Source organism: Pseudopipra pipra, chromosome 3, assembly GCF_036250125.1.
Source record: "Pseudopipra pipra isolate bDixPip1 chromosome 3, bDixPip1.hap1, whole genome shotgun sequence".
Lineage (NCBI taxonomy): Eukaryota > Metazoa > Chordata > Aves > Passeriformes > Pipridae > Pseudopipra > Pseudopipra pipra.
The window spans coordinates 113,362,900-113,388,763 of record NC_087551.1 but is presented as its reverse complement, the minus strand read 5'-3'; the positions used below and the strand labels follow the sequence as shown (position 1 = coordinate 113,388,763).

Genomic DNA, 25,864 nt, shown 5'->3' with positions numbered 1-25,864 from the left:
TGAGCCACAGGTCTCCACCTACAGAAATAACCTGTATTTAATCACAGAATCACAGAATGGTTTGGGTTGGAAGGGATCTTAAAGACCATCTAGTTCCAATCCCCTGACATGGCCAGGGACACCTTCCACTATCCCAATTTGCTCCAAGCCCCATCTAGGGCCTTGGACACTTTCAGGGATGGGGCAGCCACAGCTTCTCTGGACAACCTGTGCCAGGGTCTCACCACCCTCACAGGGAAGAATTTCTTTCTAATATCCAATCTAAACCTCTTCAGTGAATTTTAAAGCTCTGTTTGAAGTAGGAGGACTCCAGCAGCAAATCACACCTCCGGATGTCCCTCCCCACCCTTCCCATCTTTTGGGGGGGGCAGAACTGAAGATACCCAAATGACCTGGTGCACATGCAGATTTTTCCCAATGGTGCCAGAGGGGAGAAACGCTGGGGAGGTGTTCCTCTCAAAACCTCGTTCATTTGCCACCAGAGGGAGATGCTGCTCAAGGTCCAGAGGCTGCGTGCACATCCAGTGCCGGTTATAGGAATTGCAGAACCATCCAGGTTGGGAAAGTCCTCTAAGATCGTGGAGTCCAACCGTTCCCCCAGCACACTCAAGGCCATCACTAAAATATGTGCCCAAGTGCCACATCCACATGGCTTTTAAATCCCTCCAAGGATGGGGACTGGAGGGGAGAGGGACTGAGGCTACTGTGGCATCGCAGATGGGAGCTGGTGAGAATGAAATAGGGAGCTGTGGGATAGTGGAGGTGGCAGATACAGTGCACAGCAAGTGCCTGAAGGAATGAGACCATGGCTGTGGGAGTCTTCTTCTACCTCCCCAGGCATCAGTGGGCCATGGGGAAAGTTTGGAAACCCCTGCCAGAGTCTCGCCAAGAATTCAGGGCTGGAAAGTCATCCAGATATCTGCAAATATCCCACGGTGACTTCAGATCCAAAGGTGTGTGTGCAAGGGGAGGTGCCACTGACTACAATGAATGCAGGATGGGAACCTGTTGGTTTGGTAGAACCAGCTCCAGCTGTCAGCACCATGGTGCCGAGTCCTGATTTTGGTGGTGTATCCCCGGAGCTGTGCATATGTGCCTGGGGGGTGACAGGGTCACTCCCCACTCTGGTCTGCCTTCACATCAACCCACGGGGTGCAGAGATCCCCCAAATCCCATGTCACTGCTCTGTGTGGAGCAACACGGCCCTGGGCCAGTCCAAACCCAGGATGAGAAAGTGCAGCTGGCAGAGGGGCAGAGGGGAACCAGCTGATGAAATCTCAAAGTGCCCCAAATGCTTGAGGAGACCCAGTCAGACCCTCTGCTCCTTCTACAGCATTTCCCATGAAGCTCTTTTTGCATGAGGCATGTTATGCTGAGCTAGACTGGGATCTGCCCAGCCTTTTGGGAAGCACACCACCAACTTTTGGGCTTCAGCCACTCACAGAAGGGCTGGAGCGAGGGGATATTTCTATCCCACTGCACTCAGATTATCCAGTGCTTTTCCCTGCTCTGGAATAGAAAATTTCAGCTCATTTGCCTCCTATAACCTCTTTTTTTCCCTTTTTTTTTTTTAAAGAAACCCTCTCCAGCACTTTAGAGGTGAAGGGTCATGCCCCAGCCCAGGAGAGCTCAGTGCCACTCGTGAGAGAAGGTCTCAAGGGCAACGCAGGAGCAGGGAGCAGGAACCAAGAGTGAATTTTGCCAATGAAGGGAGTGACCTGCACGTTCTCCAGGAGAACTGGCCATGCCACTCACCAGTGATCTGGAAAAAGGCAGGAACAGAGGCTATGTCCCTCAGAAATTACACAATACCCAGGTGAGTCTGAGCTTGGGGACGTGGCTGCTGGCACCATCCCCTTGGCTTGTTTTTAACAGGTCACCCTTGTCCCTCTGTCAAGGTAAAATAAAACAAAGCAGGATGGAAAGGTACAGACAGGGCACGAGGTTGGCAGCAGCCCTGCCCCAGCCCTGCTGGGATCTCACCTTCCAGCAGCACTGTTTTCCACCTCCCTCTTTGCCTGGATTTCTGAGCACAGGTTTCGGGGTGGGAGAAAAAACGTTCCCTCCAGCTCCAAGATGATGTAACCCCGACCCTGAACTAGCTCAGATTTACCCAGAAAAACCATCTTTTCACTTCCAACAACATTGAAACACAATACTTGGACATTACTGACAATAGAATTCTTTGCCCTGGAGGTTGTTGTTATTTGTTTTTTTTCCCAAGCTGAAACTTTGGATATTTTTCCCCCCCTTAATTAAATTTGGTTTGCTGCAAACCCCTTTTTGGTGCCTTTAGTGTTCCTGTAAAGGAACAGGGCCCAGGCTGCAGCTTTGTGCCTGTGGCTCCAAGGCTAAACAATACCACAGAGGGGGGGAGTGGAGGGTAAACCCAGCTAATCAGGACTTGCCTAATAGGACTGAGTGCCTAATGAGGAGCCAGGGACTGTGCTTCCCGGGCTGGATTTGGCTGGAGGAAAATGCTTTGTGGTCTCAACACCAGGTTTGAGACAGCTCAGTTCCCTCCAACATGCTGCAGGAGCGTTTTCTCCCTCCTGTGAATCCATCCTCAATGGCCACAGGGAGGATCTGTGAGGGATCCATGGGGACCCAGGGGGTGTTGGAGGAGCTGAACAAGATCCTGGAAGCAAAAGGATACAGTGATTCTTTTGCTTGAAGGGAGATCCTTAAAATCAAAGCCCTGTTTGTGCCTTAATTTTCCTAAGCAAAGCCACCGAAGGGCCCTGCCTGCTCCCCTAAGCTCCATGAGGAGCGCTGGGGGGTATTTTAGAGATTGGCTTCAATAAATAGCAGCGAATATTCCACTGCTCTGCCCTGGAGACCCACCTGGATTGTCTCCATCTGTGCTGCTACACCCTAGCCCCAGCCAGGGTGTGGGTTTGCTAAGGGCATGGGGTAGGGAAGGCACCCCACACCTCAGGCCTCTCCTTGGTTAATAGGGAGGGAGATTTGGGGTTCAGTGCTGAGGCTGTGGGGTGCAGAGCTGGTGGGTAAATGGGGGGGTTGGGTGCTGGGACACAGGTTGGTGGCTGGGCGTGCACAGAGAGGGGGGTGTTGGGTGGGGGCCCAGATGTGCACAGTAGGTGGGTGCAGCTGTGGGAGGGTGTCTGGACATAAACAGTAGGGTTCAGGTGTGGATGCACATCCAGACATGCACAACAGGTGGGTTCAGGCATGGGTGCACATCCAGACATGCACAATAGGTGATTTCTGGTGTGGGTGGGTGTCCAGATGTGCACGGTAGGTGGGTGCAGATGAGTCTGTGTGAGGATGGGAGGTGGGTGCTGAGGCCAGTGGGTGCTTCTGTCCCCTGTTGAGAGCCAGGGTGTGCATAGGGCAGCCGGGGACCGGGGCTAGGGCCTGTACCGGTGCTGTGCCAGTGCCAGTGCTAGTGTCGAGTCTGGATTCGGGTCCGGGTCCAGGCTCTCGCTCCAGTGCTGGTTCCGGGCCCGAGTCTATGCCCGTGTTCGGGTCCGGGTCAAGGGCTGTGCCGAGCCGGGACAGGGGCTGGGTCTGCATTCGGATCCATGCCCAGGTGCGGTGCCGGGTCCGTGCCCGTGTTTGAATCCGGGATTGGGGCTGGGTCCAGGGCGGGGTCCGGGTCCTTGCCCGGATCCGGTGCCAGTGCTGGGACTGGGTCCGGGTCCGTGTCTGGCTCCGTGTCCGGGTCCGTGCCCTGGTCCGAGTCCGGGGCTGTGCCGGTTCCGGTACCGATGCTATGCCAGTGCTGTGCCCGGGGCTGTAGCGGGTCCGTACCCGGCTGCGGGTCCGGGGCGGGGTCGGTGCCGGGTCCCGGTGTGTGCCGCATCCGTGCCGGGTCCAGGTCCGTACCCGGGTCGGGGCCGTGCCGGGGCGGGGTCGGTGCCGTGCCCGGTGCTGTGCCGGGTCTGTGCCGTGCCGGGGCGAGTCCGTGCCGTGCTGGGGCGGGTCCGGGGCCGTGCCCGGTGCTGTGCCGGGGTCGTGCCCGGGGCTGTGCCGGATCCGTGCCGTACCCGGGGCTGTGCCGGGGCCGTGCCCGGGGCTGTGCCGGATCCGTGCCGTACCCGGGGCTGTGCCGGATCCGTGCCGTACCCGGGGCTGTGCCGGATCCGGGCCGTGCCCGGTGCTGTGCCGGATCCGTGCCGTGCCCGGGGCTGTGCCGGGTCCGTGCCGTGCCGGGGCGGGGTCGGGGCCGGGGCCGTGCGGGGCCGGGCGGGCGCGGGGAGGGCTCAGCGGCGGCGCCTGCGCGGGGCCGTCGCGGAGCTCCGCGAAGTTCCGCGGGGCCCGGGGAAGTTTGGGCTCGGCTCGGCTCGGCCCCGGCCATGGCCTTCCGCCGGCGGGCCAAGAGCCACCCGCTCTTCAGCCAGGAGTTCCTCATCCACAACCACGCCGACATCGGCTTCTGCCTGGTGCTCAGCGTCCTCATCGCCCTCATGTTCGAGGTGAGAGCCCCCCCTCCATCCGCATCCCCCTTCCGCGCCGGGGCCGGCTGTGTGTGTGTCCCCACCCTGTGGACCAGCTGACCCACCTCGTTCTGCACGGGGTGTCCCCCCCCGGGGCTGTCTCGGCTCAGGGGGGTCCGCACCCCGGCCAGGAGCCGCCATCCCGCTTGGGGAGGGGGCTCTGCGGTGCGGGACCCCTCCGTCTGGGGGGGCACAGCGCCGCCTCATTCATTCCCTGTATCTCACCCTTCACCAGAGAGGTGCGTGTCCCACAAATTCCTTTGGGGACCCAGCCTGGTGCCGACTTCTGGAGTGGTACATCTTTCTTCCCCTGCTCCAGCCCTGCCCGGGCTCCCCGGTTTGGGAAGGGGCAGCACAGGGAATGTCAAACCCCCTTTTCCAAACCCACCGCTGCTGCAGGGATGTCCCAAGCACTGAAGTGGAGTGCATCAGCCTCACACAGAGAGAAACCAAGCCCTGGCCGATATTCCCAGCTCTTGGAAATGGGAAGAATTTTTTTTTGCCTTTTTTTTCCCCATTTTTTCTTCTTCTTTAACATTAGCCCTTTTCCAGGTATTTTCTCCACAGCCAGCGCCGTGGGACGAGCACCGGGGGCTCCTGGGCCTCGGGCAGGACACCAGCGGCTCCCTGGCCTTTCCCCATCCTGGCCATCCCACCTTGGGCCATGAGAAGGCATCCCCGCTCCTCCATGGGATACCTTCACCCGGAGCCCCCCCGGGAATGCCGCTGTCCCGCCAGCGCCATGCCCGGAATGCCGCTCTCCCCCTGCTCCGGCTCCTTCCCTCCCAGCTTGCTTTTTTCCCTTCCCTCTTCTCGGGGAAGAGACGGGAGCGCAGGAGGCCGTGTGGCTTCTCTTGGCTCCGGGCACCCACGGCCGAGGCTGCGAGCCCGTGGTCAGCGGCACAGCCGGGCCGGACCCCCCTTCTTCCCCCGCTGAACCCTCCCCTCCAGCGCAGTGCCACGTTTCAAAGCAAATCCGAATGGGAAAGGGGTGGCCGGGGGGCCTGGCGGAGGAGGAAAGGCTCCTTCTTGCAGCAAATCGCAGGAGGAGGAAATCCATTTCCTTAATTCCCTCCCGCTGGAGCCCCCCTTGCTTTTCTCTTCCCCCCTTCCTCCCCCTCCCTTTTTTTTTTTTTTTGCTGCGAATGCTTTGAATGAGCGAGTGGCTTCCAGCACTCAAACCCCCTTTCGATGTGCTTGTGCATATATATATATATATATATATATGTATATTTAAGGGTTTCAAAACTAGCCCAGGGGGGCCAGCTGCATTCCAAAGCCACATGCAAATGATGCAAAGTTGGGCTGCAAGTTTCATTGTGGTACTTGAAAAAGAAAAAAGTCGGTGAGGTCTCGTTTCTATCTCAGGGTTTCTCCCTGCAGGTGGTTTTTTCGGGATGCTGGTGCCTATGGTTGCATGTCAGGAACCCCATCCTGGAGAGGTGGTAGCTGAGCTTGGGAGTGATTTTGGTTGACGTGATGCTCTGAGGATGGTTTGAAATGTGATGAACCCCCCTGTGGAGGTGCCAGCAGGGAGGAGTTTGTGGTGTTCCTGATTTTTTTAGTGTCTTTTAATTAAATCTCCCTGGGATGCTGAAGGCAGCAGTTTGCTGCTCTCCCTGCAGACCTCAGGGAGATGGTGCTCGCCGTACTGGGGTGGGTTCCAGTTCTCCCTGTGCACTGCCTGGCTGCATCCCCTCCTGGCATCAGCACAGAATCACAGAACCATGGAATATGCTGAGTTGGAAGGGACCCATCAGGATCATTGTGTCCAACTCCTGGCCCTGTACAGCACACCCCAAGAATCACACCATGGGCCTGAGCATGGGGTTTGAGACAGCTCTTGATCCTTGTGGGTATTTTATTTTATTTTATTTTATTTTATTTTATTTTATTTTATTTTATTTTATTTTATTTTATTTTATTTTATTTTATTTTATTTTATTTTATTTTATTTTATTTTATTTTATTTTTATGGTTATTTCTTCTGCTTTCTTTTCCTCTGGAGGAGAAATCAGGCTCTGCTCTTCCCTAGCCCTCCAAACCATCCATGCCCATTTGTGCCACCCCTCTATGGTGATTTTTGGTGGCAGCTCGGATATTTCTGCCTTTTGACACCTTTTCATCTCCTCCTTTGCCGTGGTGAGGAGGACACGTCACTGTCGCTTCTTCTCCTTTCATCCCTGCTTCCCACCCCACAGCCAGGCTTCCACCTTCCTGATGCTGGTGGCCACAGCCAGGCTCAGGCTCAGCGGAAGCGGTTGAATCCTGCTCACAATAGGCCGTTTCCTGCAGGGGAGGTTTCTTTGGGAAGACACAAATAAGATTTTTAACCTTTTCCCAGGCATCCCCCAGGAGCTGAGTGCTTCCTTGCTCCAGCACCCTGCTCAGGATGATGCTGGAGGGCTGCTGGGTGTCTCCCTTTCCCCAAGCAAGGTGCACCCTGAGTATCCTTTTAGGTGCCCAGCCTTTCCCCTCCAAACAGATTCACCAACCTGGGAATTCCTCCACAGCAGGGAGCGGGCACATGGTGGGATTTGGGGGCACAAAGTGTGGCATGAGGCTGCTCACCAGTGTTACGGGTGTGTTGGATTTGATTATTCCAGTGTTTTAGATGATCATAGTATTGCTCAGAGAGGGAAATCCCGGGCTTGGAGGGGGTTTCCCTAAAAAGAGCTGTCCAGAGCTTGGCACTATGCAGTGTTTTTCATTCCCAGCCTGCCTTAAGCCTTCAGGGTGTGAAACACACCTGGTGTGTGTCTGTGTGGTGCCAGGGAGGGATTTTGCCACGTGTGTGGCTGCTGGAGCACGGAAAGAAAAGCCTCCTCTTTTTTTTTTGGTGAAAAACTATTTTAAGTGATAGAAACACGAAACAGGTGCTTCCCATCCTCCTGCAGAAATGGCTTTGCATGTATTTTTCCACCCTGCTTTGCAGAAAAATGAAGCCAAGGCCAGGCTGGGTTTAACCTGCAGCTGGCTGGTGACCTGTGTCCTATCTGGGGTGGGTCAATCAGTGGGTTGAGTTTGGGGAAGACTTCACTGATTTTGGGCAAGTTCCTGTGTTAGGTGGGGACTGCTGCCGCAATCTCTAAAATGGGGAAACTAAAGCTCAGTTTTACGCATGGGGTGATGATAAGAAAGTGATAATAGAGTTAAAAAACCATTGTTTTATGAGAGTTGCCGTGGCCTTGCTGGGCTTTCCCCTGTGGGCAGAGTGTGAGTCACGGGCTCCCAAACTCTGGGTTGTGACACTGTCAAATGAAGGCGGCTGACGAATGAGCTGCTATTTCCAGGCTTCCTGCTAAATATACTTCCCCCTTCCCGGTCCCCTCCGTAGTACTCTAAAAAATTAAGGCCTTCTCGTCGTTAATGCGGGAAAACAAAACATGTTTCTGCCTCCCCTGGTTGTTGCCAGATGTGGGAGCTGAGGCCATGCGGGCGGCGTTAAGGGCTGGATGCTTGGGGAAGGAGGGGGAAAAGGGGGGAAAAAAAGCAGAATTTAGGTTTAGTTTTAAAAAGGGAATAAACAGGAGGGACTGTGAGGCAGTGAAAATCATGCTGTGCTGAGGGATGAGCATGTCTGTGGGAGCAGAGGGGCTGCGCCGCCCTCGAAAAGGGTTTTTTGTCACAGCCAGATGTTTACTTTTAAAGGCTTTGGTCCAAAGTTTGGGCTTTAGTTTACATATAGGGCCTGTGTCAATCCATACCGTGGGTCAGCAAGTTTGTCTTTCAAACTCTGACTGGTTGGGGGAAAAATACCCCCACATTGTGAGAGAAGCCTTTGGACAGCGTTTTATCTGTAATTAGTTTGAGCTGTTTTTCAAGCCCTGGAAATATTTTCCCAGCTCTGACTGCAGAAACTCCCCCAGCCTCCCCCACCAGAGGCTTGGAGCTGCTTCCTTCCTGTAAAGTGATTTTAATTCAAGGAGGACCATGGGGCAGGCAGAGTACCTGGGGGATCCTGGCTGGGGTAGAGACAGCAACTGCAAATCCCACTAGGATGAGGCTTTTGAGAAGGGAAACAGGTTTTATAGAATCCCCTTGGGTTGGAAGAGACCTTAAAGATCATCTCATTCCATCCCCTGCCGTGGGCAGGAACACCTTCCACTATCTCAGGTTGCTCCAAACCCTGTCCAGCCTGACCTTGAACACTTCCAGGGATGGAGTGTCCATGACCCCTCTGGGCAAGCTGTTCCCCGAGTTCATAGAGTGCCTGGTACCTCTCTGTGAAAGATGCTCAAAAATTATCCTTCGTTCCTGAACATATTGGTGTTTAGTTGCAGCAGGTAGATTTTGGGACAGGTGCTAAACTGCCTGGATGCATGTGCTTAAATCCCTTTATTAAAAGCCACTTGCTTATCTGCACAAGTGTAATTGGGATTTGGGTTTGGACTCTTGGAGCCTTTTGTGGCAGGGAAAAAACAGCATTTTTTAAATTGCTGGATGGGGCTTGGAGCAACCTGGTCTAGTGGAAGGTGTCCCTGCCAATGGCAGGCGGTTGGAACAAGAAAATCTTTAAGGTCCCTTCCAAACCAAGCTGTTCTGTGATTCTAAAAAAGAGTAGGGAGAGCTTTGCTGCTCTGCATTAAACAGCAATTTCCAGGATGGTGGGTTTTTGGATTTTTCCAGTCACCACATTATCAGGAGTAGATGCCTAGTGGTGGATAGTAGATGCATAGTAAATAAAGATGCACAGTGTAGTAGTGCTGGGGTTGTTTGGCTTTATCCAGTGCTCTGCCATCAAGGGCTGTGAGGTGGATGTGCTGCTTTGATTTTTAGCCATGAGAAGCAGCCTCATTGCTGTCCTGAGCATCACAGGAAACTCTGGTCTTGATGGACACGTGGAGTTTTCTGTCTTCACCATCCGTCTGCCCTTTGGTTCTCACATTAGTGGCTTTAACCACCAGAAACCCACTCAATGCTGTTCCCTCTGCATGACTGTAGAGAGCTCCCAGGATAACTGCTTCCCAAATTTACCTGGTTCAGGCACATAGAATCATAGAACTATTAAGGTAGAAAAAGACCTCTGAGTTCATCGCGTCCAACCCAGCTCTGCCAAGCCCATCACTAACCTGCATCCCCAGTTACCACATCCCTCATGCAAGGCAGGATGAGGAGCATCTCCCTCTGCATAGAGATGCCCTTAATGCCGGGCAAGGAGCAGATGAGGAGTGGATGAGGAAGGTACAGCCTTTCCTACATGGTCCCTGCTCTGTGCGTCCCATGGAGACAAACCCCTCTCCCACCCTATAAAAAGTTGTGCAGGGGAAGGTTTAGGGATTTTAATAGCCAGTTGGATATTGGGATAAATGTCTTCACTGAAAGGGTGCTCAGGAATTGGAACAGGCTGCCCAGGACAGTGGTGGAATCACCATCTCTGAAATGTTCAGAGAACATATAGACGTGACACTTGTGGACATGGGTTAGTGGTGGGCTTGGCAGTGCTGAGTTCATGGTTGGACTCAGTGATCTTAGAGGGCTTTTCCAACCTAAATTATTCTATGATTCTATGAATTCCACTTCTGCCAGCAGTAGTTTGGTGGCAGCTCTGGCTCTTCTCCTGCCCTGAAGGGCAGGAGCATGCCTGGCACTTCCTTTCCCATACCAGCATCTTGTTTCAGAACAAACAGGCAGCAAACGTCTTGTGCCTCTGAATAATACTCATGTTGCTCTTCCCGTTCCAAACTTCTGCTTTCTCTGGCTGCCTGTGAAATGCTCAATGCAATCCCTAAAGCTTTGCCATCCCTGGTGCTCGTTGCTCCTTCCTAAGCCAAGGAGACCTGGTTTCTGCCTTGCAGGGGAGCTGGAGGTGCCATTGCTGGAGGTCACGGTTCTGGCATTCCCTGTTTTCCAGGAGGCTTAAGCTGCTCTGTGGTGTGTCTGGCACTATACACTACTCAGGGCTGTGTAGCAATGGGTGCACCATGGGTGCTCCCAGTTGATATAGTGGATGGGATACTGAGGGAGTTATGTGGGAATTTGAAACTTGATGTTCAGTTGCTGGAGCTCAGCCATGACCTCGGTCAAGTCCCCTGTCCCTCTGTGCCCGCTGGCAAGGGGCATGTCATGAGAAACATCAACAAGATGCAGGTCCCCCCCATGGATGTGCAGCGTGTCCCTCACCTTCCAGATGGAGTAATGTAGCAGTGTCCTGCTCAGGGTGGTTCATCTCGTGTCTTTCATGCTCCATCTGCTGCTAGAAGCAATGACTGTCTGAGCCAAGATGTCCTTGTGGTGGTGCCTGGAGGGGGAGGCTCCCTGGCCAGGTGTGTGTTTCATAGTCAGTGTGAACACTTCCCAGCTGGTTGCAGGAGAAGGAAATGCCTTTGGTGCCTTAGAGGAGACCTTCCCTCCATGTAAACTCTGTAAGATGGGAAGGTTGGATGCCTGGAGTTCATATTTGGCCGCTGTAGCACTTTAGTGAGTGGCTGCAGGTTTGCCTGGGCTCCCCCATCTGTCAAATGGAGCAGACAAGTAGTTTGTCCTTGGAAATTGGTCTATCAGGAGCCTGCCTGTGTCCAGGAAGTTACATTTATCTTTGGCAGTAAAATATTTTACTTAGACTTTAGAAAACGACTCACTGCCCCTCTGTAATGAAAGGTGAGGGGGTGCAAAGGTGATGGTCTTTCAGCCTATAGGAAGCAAAGGCAGGTGTGGAGATGGGACAAAGCATTGCTTGATGCTGGACTGGATGGATGAAACCATCACCAGGCCCTCTAGAAAAGAAGATTAGGAGAGTCCTTGCAAACTGTGTTGGGGCTGAGCACTGTGCTGGCTTTTCTTCCCTCCTCGGAGATACTCCAGAGTCATTTTCTTGGACTAACAAGTCTGGCCTATGGCCCCTTCAGCAGGTTAGGAGGCTTCATCTGGAGATGATGTCTTCTTTCCAGCTGTTTATAGCTCTGGATGTCAGCCAGGTACTTGGGTAGCTGTAAATCCTTCAGTGCCTGCTGCCGTCAGCACTTCCATGACACGTCCACCCATCTCCGTAGCATCACGGCCACCACTGGCTCTGTGTGTTTGTATCATGCCCTGCGCCAGCTTGTGGTGGGGTTTGGATGTGAAGTCCAGGTCCTGGATGTGCTGTACCGCTCTGGAATGAAGCAACTTGGCTTTCCTGGCCAGCAAGGTCTGTAAGAGCCAGCAGTATTCTCCTTAAGCCAGCTGAAGGCCGGGCGATGCGCTTTTTCCATCCCCACCCCAAACTCTGCCCGTGGTCTCCATATCCTGCAGCAGAGCCTTTCTTGCATCTACTCCTCCACAGAAAGAGCACAACATGTGGGATTTCCTTTTTTTTAAGTGGGAAAAAAAAAATTAAATCCCCAAACATCCTGAAAAGACTCTGTGGAGTCCCTCGCCTGTGCCAGCGGAACAGAGCCACTGGCTGGTGGCTCAATGCTCATGGGGGCAGAATGGGAACGCTTGGCAAAGCCCCTGTGTCCCCCCCACAAGCTGTGGAGCAATTTCCAGCTGGGATTTTAATAGCCTGCAGCTCTGGAACAGTGTGGTCTGTGTGAAATGCAGCTCATCTCCATTGGTGTTGGACGGGCATGGGATTTTTTGGGGCTGCCTGTGTATGAAGGTGGGTGCTTGCAAAGCGTTGGAGGGTTGGCTGGGAGCCCTTGGAAAGGTAAAAATTTGATGACCTGCTGCCACTGCGGGGTTGGATGGGATGAAGACACATTTGCTGTCAGATGTCTGTGCACTGAGCTGTGGCCCTGGGCTCAAGGGTGTGTTGATCTCAGAGGTGCAGCTTTGGGGCATCCTGTGGATGCGCTGGGGTGGAATGCTGTGCCCCCTTCCCACAAACCCTCCTGCTTCATTGCTGGGAAGGATCATTCCCTTGAATTAAAAGCAATTTAGACAGGACCAGAGAGAACAGCATGAAGCTGTTTCCGGAGAGGTTTAGGCTGGATATCAGGAAAAAGTTCTTCCCCCAGAGGGTGATTGGACACTGAACAGGCTCCCCAGGGAAGTGGTCATGGCCCCAAGGCTGCCAGAACTCAAGGACCTTTTGGACAACACTCTCAGGGACCTGATGGGATTCTGGGGGTATCCTGTGCAAGGCCAGGAGTTGGACTTCAGTGATCCTTGTGGATCCCTTGCAACTCAGGTTATTCCATGATTCTATTCTGCGATTCAATAAATGAAGAGTGAGCAGCACAGCCCTGGTTCACAGGGGCCCTGATGTGTCATCCCAGGCTTTTTTATTCCTTTTTTGTACATGCATCTGGAATCTTGTGGGTAACTAGCGTGAGGTTCAGCATGTCTGTCAAAGCTGCTTTTCCCCTGCCCTGCTGGACCTTCATGGATGCCTGCACGGACCCTAGAGGGGTCCAGCCTCACCAAGTGGAGGAGTCTCCACAAGTATGTGGAGCTAAATCCATGTGTAGCCAGTCCATAAGGTTTTGCAACCTCTGAGTTTTTCATGTGTGGGTGCTGCCATCCCTACTCAGGCTGGATTCCCAGTGTGGCTGCCCAAGTGGATGGGAATGAGGGCTAGTTTTAATTAATGCAAATAGCCAGTTGGGTCAGTTCCCAGTGTCCCTCGAGCAGCAGGTCACATGTGAGGATGGTCCATGCTCCTGGAGGGATGCTCCCTGTCAGGTTGGCTCATGGCTTTTCCAGCTGTGTTGTTTTTCCAGGCTTCTGCCTCCTTTATACCTCTCTTTCTCCTTCCCAAATCCCAAGTTTCTGTTGTCAAACCACTTCCCTTGCAATCTCCTTGCTGAAAAATGTTTCTGCAAGTGAAGCAGGTGCCTTTACATCTCCCTGGGCAATTTACCTTTCCCTTTGTGGTAGGAAAAGAGAGTAAATGGTGGCAGAGGAATGGAATCAACAACTGATTTGCTTTTTTTCCCCCTCTGTGTGTCTTTTACAGGTCACAGCCAAGACTGCCTTCCTGTTCATCTTACCTCAGTACAACGTTAGTGTGCCTACAGCAGGTAAGAAATGCCTCTGCTCCAGACACCCCAAGGGGAGGATTGAGTCGTGGTCTGTCCCAAATCATCTTTGCCAGCTGGCCCAGGCTCACCCTGTACTGATCACGCTGCCTAGGCTCTTGTCTGGTGGTAAAGGAGATGTTAAAAATAAGATATTTTGGGAAGAAGCAAAGTTTGAGCAGCTCAGAGCACTCTGATCATGTCTGCCAGCCCTCATGCTGCCAGGGTTGGGAAGAAATGCTTTCCAGGGGGTTTTGGGGCTTCCTCTGTGTTTCTGCCATGGCCAGGCTGCTCTGTGCTCCCTGCAGGGTGAGGATCCTGCTCCAAGCCCAGTCAGGCAGGATCAAACTGCCTGGTTGCATGCCTGGAGTAGCTCCATGTCCTGCTGAGGAGCGGGAGGGATTTACCTCTTTGCTAAGCAGCAGGGGCTGCACAATAGTTCCTGCCTTGCTGATTTTTGGAGGGATGGAACAAGGTGAATGTGTGGAGGTGCACGTGGTGCACAGCACAAGGCAGGTTATGGGCCTGGTTCACATGGAGTAATTTGAGGAGGCTCTGAGGTGGTGCAGCTCTGAACCAAACAGACCAGAGGATGTGCCCCAGCTGCCAGCCAGGAGGCAGCTGGAGGCTCGGCCCCTGTTCATATTTTGGCTGCTGGTTGCTACCTTCCTGGCCCAGAGCCCCTCTGGATCTGGCAGCGATCTGGGCACTGGCGTGGAGACAGCAGGAGGTGGTTTGGGTAAAGCTCAGGATGAGCCAAACGCCTGGGGCACAGAGCCTGGCTTGGTGGCAGAAAACTGCAGTTAATTGGGAGTGTTTGAGTAATCATCCAAAGAAAGAGCAGGGTGTTGGGATTAGTGGGACTACAGTGAGGCAGACATGCGGAAGATAAAAGCTCTGCCCTTAAAATCTTTGAACGTTGAGGCTGAAGAAGTCATCCAGCTCCCAGATTAAATTGGTCTGTGCTCCCCTATGGCACAGTCCAGACAACTTCCTGCTGGTTTTTAAGGGATTTATTGTTTCCTGATGCCAGAAAACTCAGGGAGGGCGCAGAAACACCTCACCAGAGCCAGGTAATGGGGTATCAGTGTAGAGCATGAGGTGGCTGAGGCCTCGAGGAGAGAGACCTTGATGCAGCAGCTTGTTTGGAGGAAGGGTTATTGCTCATCTGAATTTTTCCAAGGCTGTTTCACATCCCTCACAGCTCCTGCTAGAGCAGCTTCTGAGAGAGGAGAGACGAGGCAGAGCGGTTGCACATGTGCACGATATTATTTTCTTGGGACTTGCAATTCAATCTTTTGCCTTGCTGTGGGATACAGGCACCATGTTTACCTCTGGGCTTGCACAGCACCCAGCCCAGGCTTCTATAGACAGGGTGTTTTCATATCCTTTGCCAGATGTTTTCATAAATCCTGTTCAAATCTTAAAAATCTGAACTGAAGCTTTGCTCAAGGGTAAACAGGGCTGGTGACAAGATGCTTTCTGCAGTGCACCACAAGGACAGCAGCTTTCTTAAATCTGCTTCTTCTCCATAAGCTGCAGGGCTGCAAATAGTCACCTAAATGCAGCTGTCTGGGGTATTTTGGGTGCTGTTGGGTCTCCCGTTGCTCCAGAGGAGCATGGCCTCTCGTGGGTCCTATTTCTCATCCTCCATCCCCTTGGTGCTGTCTCAGATCTCTTAATAGCACAAGGCATCTGCATTTCAGCAGCTGAATCCTGCTCCAGCAGCTTTCAGGAATGTGTGGAAGAAGAGACTGGGTGCTGGATCATAACCGAGGGGGTGGAAATGCCATCCTGAGCCCTCATGTTCCCGGTGGGGCATCCCTGATCTCATCACCTGCTTCAGCCTTCCATGTGTTCATCCCTGCAGGCTGATAAGTTCCTGCCTCCATACCCAGGCTGTCCCCAGCCCTTCATCTCTGGCAGGGGAAGCTTGAGGTGTCCTGAGTGTCTCCTCCCTTGAGGTGTGTAACTATTGGAGGAGAAACCACCCACCTCTGCCATGAACTAACCCTGGATGGAGCCCTGGCACAGTAATGACCTCTCTCCAGTGTCCCCATATTGGGAATAACCCCCCTGCCCCACTAACCCTTAAACCCTCACCTGGAAATCATTTGGGTCATGGGGATTTGATCCACTGTTTGGTGTTTTGCAGATGGGGAGCTGGTCCAGTATCACTATGGGCTGAAGGATCTGGTCACCATCCTTTTCTACATCTTCATCGCCATCATCCTGCACGCAGTGGTACAGGAATACGCCCTGGACGTGAGTGCCATTCCATGTCTTGAGCCACCAGAAGACCTCAAATCCCATGGTCCTGCTGCAGTTAAATGCTGTTCTGGGGGTTAAGGTGGTGATTATGAGTGAGCCTTCACCTCTGGAGGCTGCTTGGGATGAGGAGCAGGAGGAGGAGAGAGGGTTGATGACCCAGTGGCTCATGTGTTCTTGGTTTTTTCTCTCTTCCTCTGCTCCTTCCCAGAAAATCAACAGGCGTCTGCATCTCTCCAAGGTCAAACACAGCAAATTCAATGAGTCAGGGCAGCTGGTTGCCTTCCACCTCACCTCTGTGATCTGGTGCTTGTACGTCGTGGTGACGGTAAGGCACGGGAATGGCTGGGATTTGGGTTGCCAAGGGGGAATTTGGGGTTTCTGGAGCACAAAATCCCACTGGGAGCAGAGTCCCCAGCCAGCCCCTGGGCCAAAATGGGCACATTTCAGCAAGTTTGGTTTTCAAGTGTGGTGGATCTTTCCAGCCACTGAGTGAGGGCAGTTTTGGGAGATCCTTCTCCTGCACTGTGCAAGGCATAAGCTAATGGGATGTGAGATATTTTTGGAGCTGGTCTTCAGAAATCCTACCTGGTCTCATCATCTCCATCTGCTGCTCCAGATCATCTTTCTCAGATTCTTATTTTCCTCTTTATTTACGTTCAGTGCTTTGAGGTTTTTGGATGCCTTTTGCTGGGTTGTGGGGCTAATGGGCAGATTTTTGGGATCCCTCTTTGTGGTCCCTCTCCTGGCAAGCTGGCAGTGAGGGGATCGCTGAGAACAGGAAAGCCACGCTGTTCCTTGGGTGCATTGCAAATGTGTCAACCCAAAACTGCTGGGAGAAGAAATCAGAGGGAAAACATGTCTTTTTGGGGAGGAAGGGGGAGGGAAGAACAGGTGTTGTGGCTGTTTTGGAAGTGTGAAGTGATGATGCTTTGCTGCCTGCAGCCATTGGGGTCCAGCTGGGGATGGATCCTTGGGGACAGATCCCCTCCCCACTGCCTGGTGGGTCCTACCAGCTCCCCTTAGAGTACCCCTTTCAAGGCCAGCATTTCAGAGGTCTGCTGGCACTGCCTCTGCCCTATGGAGCTCTGAGGAGGGAAACACTGATAACACAGTTGATGCTGCTGGTTTTGGGCTCCCCTTTCCCAGTGCCAGACCCATCCCTCACCAACTGTGGGGCTGGAGCCTCCTCCTTGCCATTATGTGCTCCCTAAACACCCCATGTGCTCAAAGCAGGTCACCCTTCACAGCACTTGCACTTCCCCTGGCCTCCCCCAGCTGAAAAAAGGCCTTAGGGCAGACAGGGCATGGATGGTGGTGACTCAGCAGGACACATTTCCCATGCCAACACCTTACAAAGCCCAGTGCAGCATCCCCATGGCAGAAGCAAGAGGGGAGCCACATCCTGTAACCTACCCTGCAAGCATAAGTTAAGAGGTGGAAAATTAAACTATCCAATGCATAATAAATTGGTTCTGTAGGTGTTTTCTGTTTCCCTTTCTTGTCAGTAGTACTTCTGGTTGCTTAAGTGATACTTGGTTGGACAGGCCAGTGAGGGAGAAGCCCCTGCACACAGTTACAGGCATCTCACCCTCACGCCTCCAGAGCATCCCATACCCCAGAACATCCTGTCCTGAACGTGGGAGCATGTGTGCAACCGAGCAAGGAGCCTTCAGCCCCCAAACACAGGGCCTGGAGAGATTTTATAGGGGTGCTAGAGACCCAAAAATGTGTCTGAGCTTTGGTGAGCTCAGCCATGGCTCTCGCAGGGGCCACATTTGGTTCTGCAGGCTGTGTGTCATCCCCAGTTCCTTGTTTCACTGTAACATCAGCCCACCCCGTCATAACCTGTTTTTTTTGCTGAAGCCTTGCATCTCTTCTCTTTCTCAGGAAGGATACATATCAAACCCCCGGAGTCTGTGGGAAAACTACCCGCATGTTTATCTTCCGTAAGCACTTGCGAGGGTATTTTGTTCCGGGGCTGACCACTTCCTTCCTCTCCACGGTTTTCCCTGTGGCTGGGAGAGGGGTGCTGACAGCACAGCACCCTTTGCATGCACCCTGCTTCAAGGATGCTGCAGTGAGGTCATGAGGAATGGTGGATATCTCGTTTGTGAGCCTGGGGAGGGTGTTCCAGAGGGTTTCCCCCTTGAGGAAGGTCCTGTGAGCCTGGTTACTCATCCTGGCTGTTTTCTGCATCACCTTGGGCAAGTCTCTTTGCTGTTTATTTTTCACAGTAGGAATGAAGTGGGGGATAACCCTCCCTTTTTGGGTTTTTACAAAAGTGAGGTTTGCTGAGGGCATGGAGACCGCAGCAGGAGCATCTGGATAAACTCCAGGTGTGGCTGTCTCAGCTCAACAGATAATTTCAGCCTGGAAATGATGCCTCCTAAATCCTGTGGCTTCAAAGCAGTGGAGGGATTGCCCAATGCTGCCCTGCCACCCAGGTCCTTGGGGTCCTGCCATGCCCTGGGTTGGCTCTCATGGATCATCCCTGCATTTCAGGTTCCAGGTGAAGTTTTTCTACCTGTGCCAGCTGGCGTACTGGCTGCACGCCCTGCCGGAGCTCTACTTCCAAAAAGTTCGCAAGGTGAGAGCCAGGTGGGCGACCTGGGGATCCCACACGCTGGATTTTGGGAGAGGGAGCTTTGGGAGAGGGCAGGTGAAGAGGGTTGAGAGGTTGACATGGCTCTCTGCCCTGCCAGGAGGAGATCCCCCGCCAGCTGCGCTGCATCGCGCTCTACCTGGTGCACATCGCCGGCGCCTACCTGCTCAAGTGAGTCACCTCCCTCAGCACCACATCCCGCTCCAGGGATGGGGCTGAGCAGCTCCTTTTGCAGTGAGAGTCACCTGGGAATCCTCAGTGGGGTGGGAGGCTTAAAGGGAATAAAGAGGAGTGTTTCAGTGGACAGTGACTTTTTGCACAGGCGGGTAGTGATAGGAAAAGGGGGAATGTTTTTAAACTAAAAGAAGAGAGATTTAGGTTAGATATTACGACGAAATTCTTCCCTGTGAGGGTGGTGAGGCTCTGGCACAGCTGTGGCTGCCCCGTTCCTGGAATTGTTCAAGGCTGGGTTGGATGGGGCTCTGTGCATCATGGGGTAGTGGAAGGTGTTGCTGCCCGTGGCAGGGGGTTGGGACTGGATGATCTTTAAGGTCCCTTCCAACACAGATCATTCTATGATAAAAAGCAGAGCAGCCTTGCCAGCAGTTAGGGGTTTGTGTTGGATTCCTACTGGGCTGTGCTGATGATTTGGGGACAGGGATTTCCCCTGCTGCTGCAGAAAGGCCTGGCTTTAGGCTGATGCTGCAGCTCAGGAATGGCAGGGGAGAGGCTGTAGCTGGATTTGAAGGATGAAGGTTGACCAGTGATGATTTTTTCTTCCTCTTCCCTCCTAGTTTAACCCGGTTGGGGCTGATCCTCTTGCTGTTGCAGTACTTGGCTGAGTTCTTCTTCCACATGGCCCGGCTGGTTTACTTCACGGATGAGAACAACGAGAAGCTGTAAGCAGGGGAGCTGCCCAGGGCTTCCACCTCCTCCAGAGCCTGGGAGAGCCACATGGCTTGATCTCAGTGCTGGGAGTTGCTTCTGCCCACAGCTCTGCTTGTCCCTCCCACAGGTTTAATGTCTGGGCTGTCGTGTTCGTGGTCACCAGGCTCTTCACCCTCACCTTGTACATCCTGGTCATCGGCTTTGGGCTGCCACGGGTGGAGAGCCAGGCCCTGGATCCTGAGAGAGGGAATTTTTTCAGCTTCCTCTTCAACAATATCCTTTTCAGGTAGGAATGTCTGCTGTGTCTTCCTTGGCTGTGTTATCTCAAGGTGGGTTTTGCCGAGTTTGGAAGTCACAGAATCACAGAATGGTTTGGGTTGGAGAGGACCTCAAAGCTCTTCTCCTTCCAACCCTGTGCTATAGGCAGGGACACCTTCCACTGGACCAAGCTGCTCACAGCTCCATCTAAATGCTAGTGGGGATCTGATATTGGTTCCATTTAGGGAAGGTCCTAATGAGCTGAAGGGGTGTGAAGGATGCAAGAAGGGGTTTAAAGACTACAGAGGGGAAAAACCATCAAATAAGGTGTTCATTGAATGAAGTTATAAAGCATGAGTCTATCCTAGAGAAAGGCTTACAGGCTTTCCCTGCTTCACCTTTAAGTGCATTAACACAGATGTGGTCAAGGAAAATGCATTTTCCCTTCTGCTTGGACATGTTTTGCTCTCTGTTGACATGGGAAGCAGAATATGGGATGGGCTCCTCATGCCTTGCAGTCTGTCTGTCAAGACTGGGACCCTTTCTCAGCCATACAGCAGTTTTGGGTTCAGTTCAGAATTTGCTAGGCCTGGTCATTCCCAAGTTTTTTGAAGCCATGGACTGCTGGCACACATGAAGATCTGGGGGACTTTCTTAGCTCCATTCCAGCCACATCCATCTTTTAGATGTACAGAGAAGTTGGGAATGTCATACCTTGACTGTGCAGAGTGTGGCTTGGGCAGTGCTGGTCGAGATGATCCTGTTGATCCATTCTTGCCCTGAAGTTGTAGCAATCAGGAATGCCCTGAGCACCTGAGAGCTTTATGGTGTGGAGGGAAAGGGAAGGGGCTGCTCTTTGCTCAGGGGATGGCAGGAAGGAGAGATGGTGGCGGCTGTAGGGATGGCACCTGCCACCCAGGGGACCACCAGCCCTGGTGTGGGTGGAAGGCTGGGTCGGGCATGGCCTCGCTGCTCTGTTCTCAGCCTGCCTCTTCTCCGCCCCTGCCAGAATGAGTGTGCTGCTGTTGGTGTGCCTCTTCCAGGCCTCGGTGATGTGGCGCTTCATCCACTTCCAGCTGCGGCGCTGGAGGGAGTACTGGAACGAGCAGAGCAGTCGGAAGCGAGTCGCTGCCGCCACCACCGGCACCAAGCAGCAAACCAAGCTGCTCAAGAGGGACTCGGGTGAGTGCTGGGATGGGTGGCACCGTGGGAGGTATCAGTCCTGTGGTTCAGCACCCCCTCAGGGGGTCCCCAGCAGCGTCCTGGCGTAGTGGGAGCTTTCCCCATGTCTGTGGGCCAGGCCTGAGAGGGTTAATGGTTTGGCTTGTGCAAGGGACAAAGTTTCCTCTTTCCATAGGATCACGGAATCAATTAGGTTGGAAAAGACCTCTGAGGTCGTCGAGTCCAACCTGTGGATGAACACCACCATGTCAATTAGACCATGGCACTAAGTGTCACATCCATGTGTTTCTTGAACACCTCCGGGGATGGGGACTCCATCACCTCCCTGGGAAGACCATTCCAATGCTTAACCACCATTTCTGTGAAGAAATGTCCAACCTGAACCTCCCTTGGCACAGCTTGAGGCTATGTCCTCTTGTCCTATCGCTTGTTCCCTGGGAGTAAGCCCGACCCCCACCTGGCTCCAGCATCCTGTCAGGGAGTTGTAGAGGGGGATAAGGTCACCCCTGAGCCTCCTTTTCTCCAGGTTAAACAACCCAAACTCCCTCAGTCGCACCTCATAGGACTTAACCTCTAGACCCTTCACCAGCTTCATTGCCTTTCATTTCTGTCCCCAGGTTACCATGAAAACGGGGTGGTGAAAGCAGAGAACGGCACCTCACCTCGAACCAAGAAGCTGAAGTCGCCGTAGAAGCCAAGGGTTGTCTCCTGGGGAGGAGGGCGAGATACCAAGACTAAGCAGCCCCTCCTCCTGGTCCTCACGGGCGGCGTCTTGAGTGGCTTGGAAACCAGTCATCTTCCCAAGGTGTCTCTCGCTCTCCTCCCTTCCTCTCTTGCTCTCTTGAACCATTTGCAATAAAACCAAAAAGGTCCCTTTCCCCTGCTCCTTTCCCCTCGTAGGAACCTTTTCCAGCCCTCTTGGTTTTGCCTTCCTCTGTTCGATGGTAAATCAGTGTGCAATTTTGGTTTTTTTCTTTTCTATTTTAGTGTTTGGTTATTTTGGTTAATGGTTACAAATGTGTCGTAGACGGTTCCAAATGATCCTTTTTTCTCCCACAGCATGTTCCTCCCCTCTCTCTTCATGGTGCTTCCCTGAGTCCCTGAGACAGGGCCACGACAGCTTGAAGGCACCAAATGCATGTTATGGGAACAGGTTCCTGGGGGAGTGTGCTGGGGCTGTGAGATCCTGAGGCCCTGGGGCACTCTCAGGTGAGATGGGGCCAGTGCTCGGCAGGGTGGTGATGCTGCAAAGAGAGAGCAGGGTCTGAGGGAGGAACCTCAGCCCTGTCTTGTCTCATGATGGACCCCTGGTTATATGGGGCTTTTCTGACCCCTGGTTTTGAGCTAATTTTGGAGAGCTGGGCAGCAGAGAGAGGAGAGAATTTCCTTCTTCATATGGAAGGCCCACCTCCCAGCCTCTGGTTGCCCCAGCTCTTCTGGTACAGCTGGGTCTCTCTTGGCTGCCCTGTGGTTTTTCTGGACCTCCCAGCCCCAAGAGCTGAGCAGCTCTGCAGCTCACAGTGCCTTGTCATGGGGCAGCACCATCCTCAGGTCCAGGTGAAACCTCGAGTCCTGCCCCACTCTGAGCACTGGCCTGGCTCCTGTCAGCCCAGGCCCTTTGCCAGCTTGTCTGTGCCCCGTCGACCTGGTGTTCTTGTGGCTCCTGACCATGTCCACATGACAAACTGGCTGCTGCAAAGGGTTTTCGCATCAATGGGACTGTGCCCCTCATGCTGTCACCTCAGCCTTCCTCATCCCTACCGTACCAGTCCAGCCGTGCCATCGGTAGCCACCAGCTTCACTCTTTGTTTCCAAAGGATACAGTGCTTGTATCCACCCAAGGTGCTATCAAATCCAGGGTTTCTTCCAAAAAACTAGCCCCTTCATCCCTTTCTGAGCTGTGAACGAGATGACAGGGAGGGAAGGGGAAGGAAGCCAGGGCTGCAAGGAGCAGCTTGTGTTTTAGGAAAAGCCTGACTTGTGACGGTAGCTGTTGGCAGATGGAGTTGTCTCAAATCTACCTCAGAGGCCATCTGTTGCTGCAGACCACTTTCCCCTCTTGCTCCTGCCCGCTGCCACCTCCATGTGCTGGCAGAAGCTTTTGTGGAAAGCCAGATCCCACCGGCTTGATCCCTTGCTGCTGAGGAGCAGCATCTGCATGGGGTTTCGTGGGTCAGTGCCATCTCACTGAACTTCTTTGGGGTGCCACACACCGGGCTGGGTTTGGCAGGTGAGCAGCAGTGGCACCCTTCACCCCACACTCTCCTCCAGGGCGGTCCCTAAGCTGGGCTTTGCTGTTGGTGCCTCTTGTGCAGCGAAGTCGGGCATAGCTTTAGTTCTGCTTTGCCGCCGCAGGAACAGGCAACTCGTGTGTTCCCTTGGCTGGGCGAGGAGAGAGGGCACAGAGCTGGGGGGAGCTGGGGTGCTCTTCCATAGGCAGTCCAGGATTGATCCTTGGCGTGCCCCTTGCTCAGCCCTTCGGGCAGCTGAGCTCTGGCTCTCTCCCAGTGCAATTTCAGCTTGAGGCTGGCGCAGGTGTTCTTTTCATCAACTGTGTTTTGAGGAATGGGTGAGAGTTGATTTTCTGCCCCTCTTTGAGTTGAGTTGGGGTTTTTCCCTGTTTCTGTGGATGCCTTTTGTCCCTTCCTTCCCCTCTCCTTGTTGGGGATGCACTGGAGGGAGAAAATGTTCGGGGATATGAGGACAGTTGGTCAAATTCCTGTTGATCCTTCATCCTCACGACCTATGAGTGTCAAAAAAGAGATATTGGCAGGAGAGGGTTTCCCCCTTTCTCGGAGGAGCTGAGGAAGGAGGTTGGAGCAGAGCCCTTGGAGGTATCTTGCAGTTGCTCCTCACAGCCCGTGCTGGGTCAATAACACGCATTTTGACTCAGAGACAATGGCAGTACCCACAGGGCAGCGAGACCAGAGGGGGAAAAGAGCTTTATGTTTAGGGAGGATGTGGAAAAGGTCTAGTGTGAGAGGTTTTTCCTTTCTCTTCCTCTTCCCCTCCCCAGCCATCCACTGCCACGTGCCCTCCAAGAGCGACTGCTGGCCGGGATCTCTCCGGAGCCTCGGCCGGTCCTTTCCACAGAGCCGGTGCCTCACAGCAGCTGAGCTGTTGACTCTGTTAACAGGCGACACGTAACAGCCCCCCAAAAAGCTGGCTGCTGAATGATTCCTCCTGCCTGCCTGCTTTGCTTCAGGCAGCTTTTCCACTTGCACAACGCTGTCTCTTCGTACAGTAGCCGATGATGCTTTGTATCCCAAGTGCCTTATGTTGTAGCCTCTCTGTACTTTAGCAATAGCTGAACACCCTCCCTCTTTAATATGTATGTACAGCATATGCTACGTTTATGTGTTTTTTTGTTTTCTTTTTGATAGAGCTACCAGGAAAAGGGATAGTTTGTTAATGGAAGCATTTCCATGTGTTCTTTCTATCATTTGTTTTTTTAAACCTATAGGCGATGGGGCTTTTTTTTGCCCTCCCCTATATTTAGTACTCAGAAATCCCCATCCTTCTGTTAGACCCAAGCCTGGCAGGTTGTTTTTTTTTTAGGCTGAGCCTTTGTTGTGAGGCAATATCCACTGTCATCCTGGAGGTTTGCAATCCCCTCTCCATCAGAGGGGCTGCTCCTGTCTGTGTTCTAGTCCAAGCACAATCCCTCAGCTGCAAGCCCACAGTAACTGCTTCTATGTCCGTGTCATTTCTCAGCAGATTGAGCCTTCTTTTCAGCCCAAAGAGCTTTTTTCTTTCCCAAATGGAGTGTTTTTCTTACAAGCCCTTATTGGTCAGTCTGTCCTTGACAGCTCTGTGTATTAAATGCCACGAGCTCACTTCCCTTGAGTGGATGCTCTTCTCATGCCCCATCTTGTCAAGCCCTGTGTCATCTGCAGAAAACACCATAGAATTGTTGGGTGAGGTTGGAAAACACCTCCAAGTTAATAAAAATCCAGCTTTTAATCCAACACCAAGATCCAACCCCACACAGGAGCTCTTGTCCACCACAGTGCAGAAGGTGATGGAGACTATCCAAAACTGCAGGTCTTTACTTCCAGTGTGACACTATTGCTTGCACCCTTCCCATGGCCTTGAGGCTGCTTTTGTAGTCTGTGTCCATTATCCATCCTAAGGAGATCAGGAATTGAGTAGCCTGTGAATTTTGGGGTGAAGCATAGTGTTCTCCTGTCCTAGCCTAGAAGAGCTGTAAAATACCAGCGGTAGTTCTCTCTTTCTGTCTTTAGATAGTCAGAGAACGGGCTTGGGAAGAGGAAGGGGTGGAGGAAGAACAGATGTAGCATTTCACGTACAATTTTTGAGTGACACTTACCTTATGGGGCATTACAGTCGCGTTTTGTCTTGTTGTTGTTGTTGTTTAGGATTCTTTCTTTCTTACTCATCCTGTTTGGGCTAGTAGTAGACAAGTTCCAGTTCCCCTGTAGGTCCCCTTACCTTCAACCCACTGTTTTAAAATGTATGGTAGGCTTCCTTGTTGGAGGGAAGACTGGGTACTCTAAGATGTCTCTTGCTTGCCTCCAAGTGACTCTGGAAGCTTGGAGCTACCCTGCCTTTGCTGCAGTGCCTGCGGGTTCACAGCAGCCTCAGGCTCTTGCCTTTGGTAGATGGACCCCAAATTGTATAAACAGTGGATAGAAATGATGGGGTTTGATTTACAGCCTTTCAGGAGCAAAAGGTTGGCTTGGTAGGTTTTATACCCAAGTGAAATATGTTCCTTTGGCTCGGGGCTGTGTGTGGAGTTTTGCTGGGAAGAATGGCTGTTGGAAAAGCCAGGCAGAGGCATGTAGTTTCTCCTCAAAAATGTTGAACTCAATGGATCAAACTTCAGCAAAGGAACTCGAGGAAAATTTCTCTACTTCCGTATTTCCTGATTTTTGAGTGGGTGGGGGGAATTAACAGTCTCTGGTATTTTATCCTGTTCGTTTCATTCTTTCTGTTACTTCAGTTTTTGTACGGATTTTGTTTGTTGTTGTTTGTTGTTAAATGACTTGTGATAAACTCAGCAAAAGTATTTTTCTGAAATAAATGAATAAAAGGCATAGATTCTTCCACTGCTGCTGTCCAGTGATGCTTTATCACTCCTAAGCTGTACATGTGGCAAAGCAGCTGTGATGGGTTATAGTGGTATTTTCTCCTGTCATACCAGGCTAATCTGTTCCCTTTGCAGCATCTTGTGTCCTCCTCTTCATGGAATCATGGAATGGTTTGGTTGGAAGGGACCTTAAAGCTCATCTGCCATGGGC

The 25,864-nt window shown here is 52.6% G+C and overlaps 1 protein-coding gene across 2 annotated transcripts; it reads left to right on the top strand.

The window, feature by feature from the left end:
- Positions 1-1,581: 1,581 nt before the first annotated feature.
- TRAM2 (translocation associated membrane protein 2) lies at positions 1,582-25,672 on the top strand. 2 transcript variants are annotated; one of them, XM_064650797.1, is made up of 11 exons: positions 1,582-1,816; positions 13,342-13,405; positions 15,558-15,667; positions 15,882-15,998; positions 17,561-17,619; positions 18,176-18,260; positions 18,376-18,446; positions 19,070-19,174; positions 19,291-19,449; positions 20,431-20,603; positions 21,221-25,672. In XM_064650797.1, exons 1-11 carry the CDS (start codon positions 1,745-1,747, stop codon positions 21,292-21,294), a joined length of 1,089 nt encoding a protein of 362 aa, XP_064506867.1. In that variant the 5' UTR covers positions 1,582-1,744; the 3' UTR covers positions 21,295-25,672. The 2 variants fall into 2 exon arrangements, with proteins under 2 accessions (XP_064506867.1, XP_064506866.1); XM_064650796.1 differs by lacking the exon at positions 1,582-1,816 and adding an exon at positions 4,240-4,439.
- Positions 25,673-25,864: the final 192 nt, after the last annotated feature.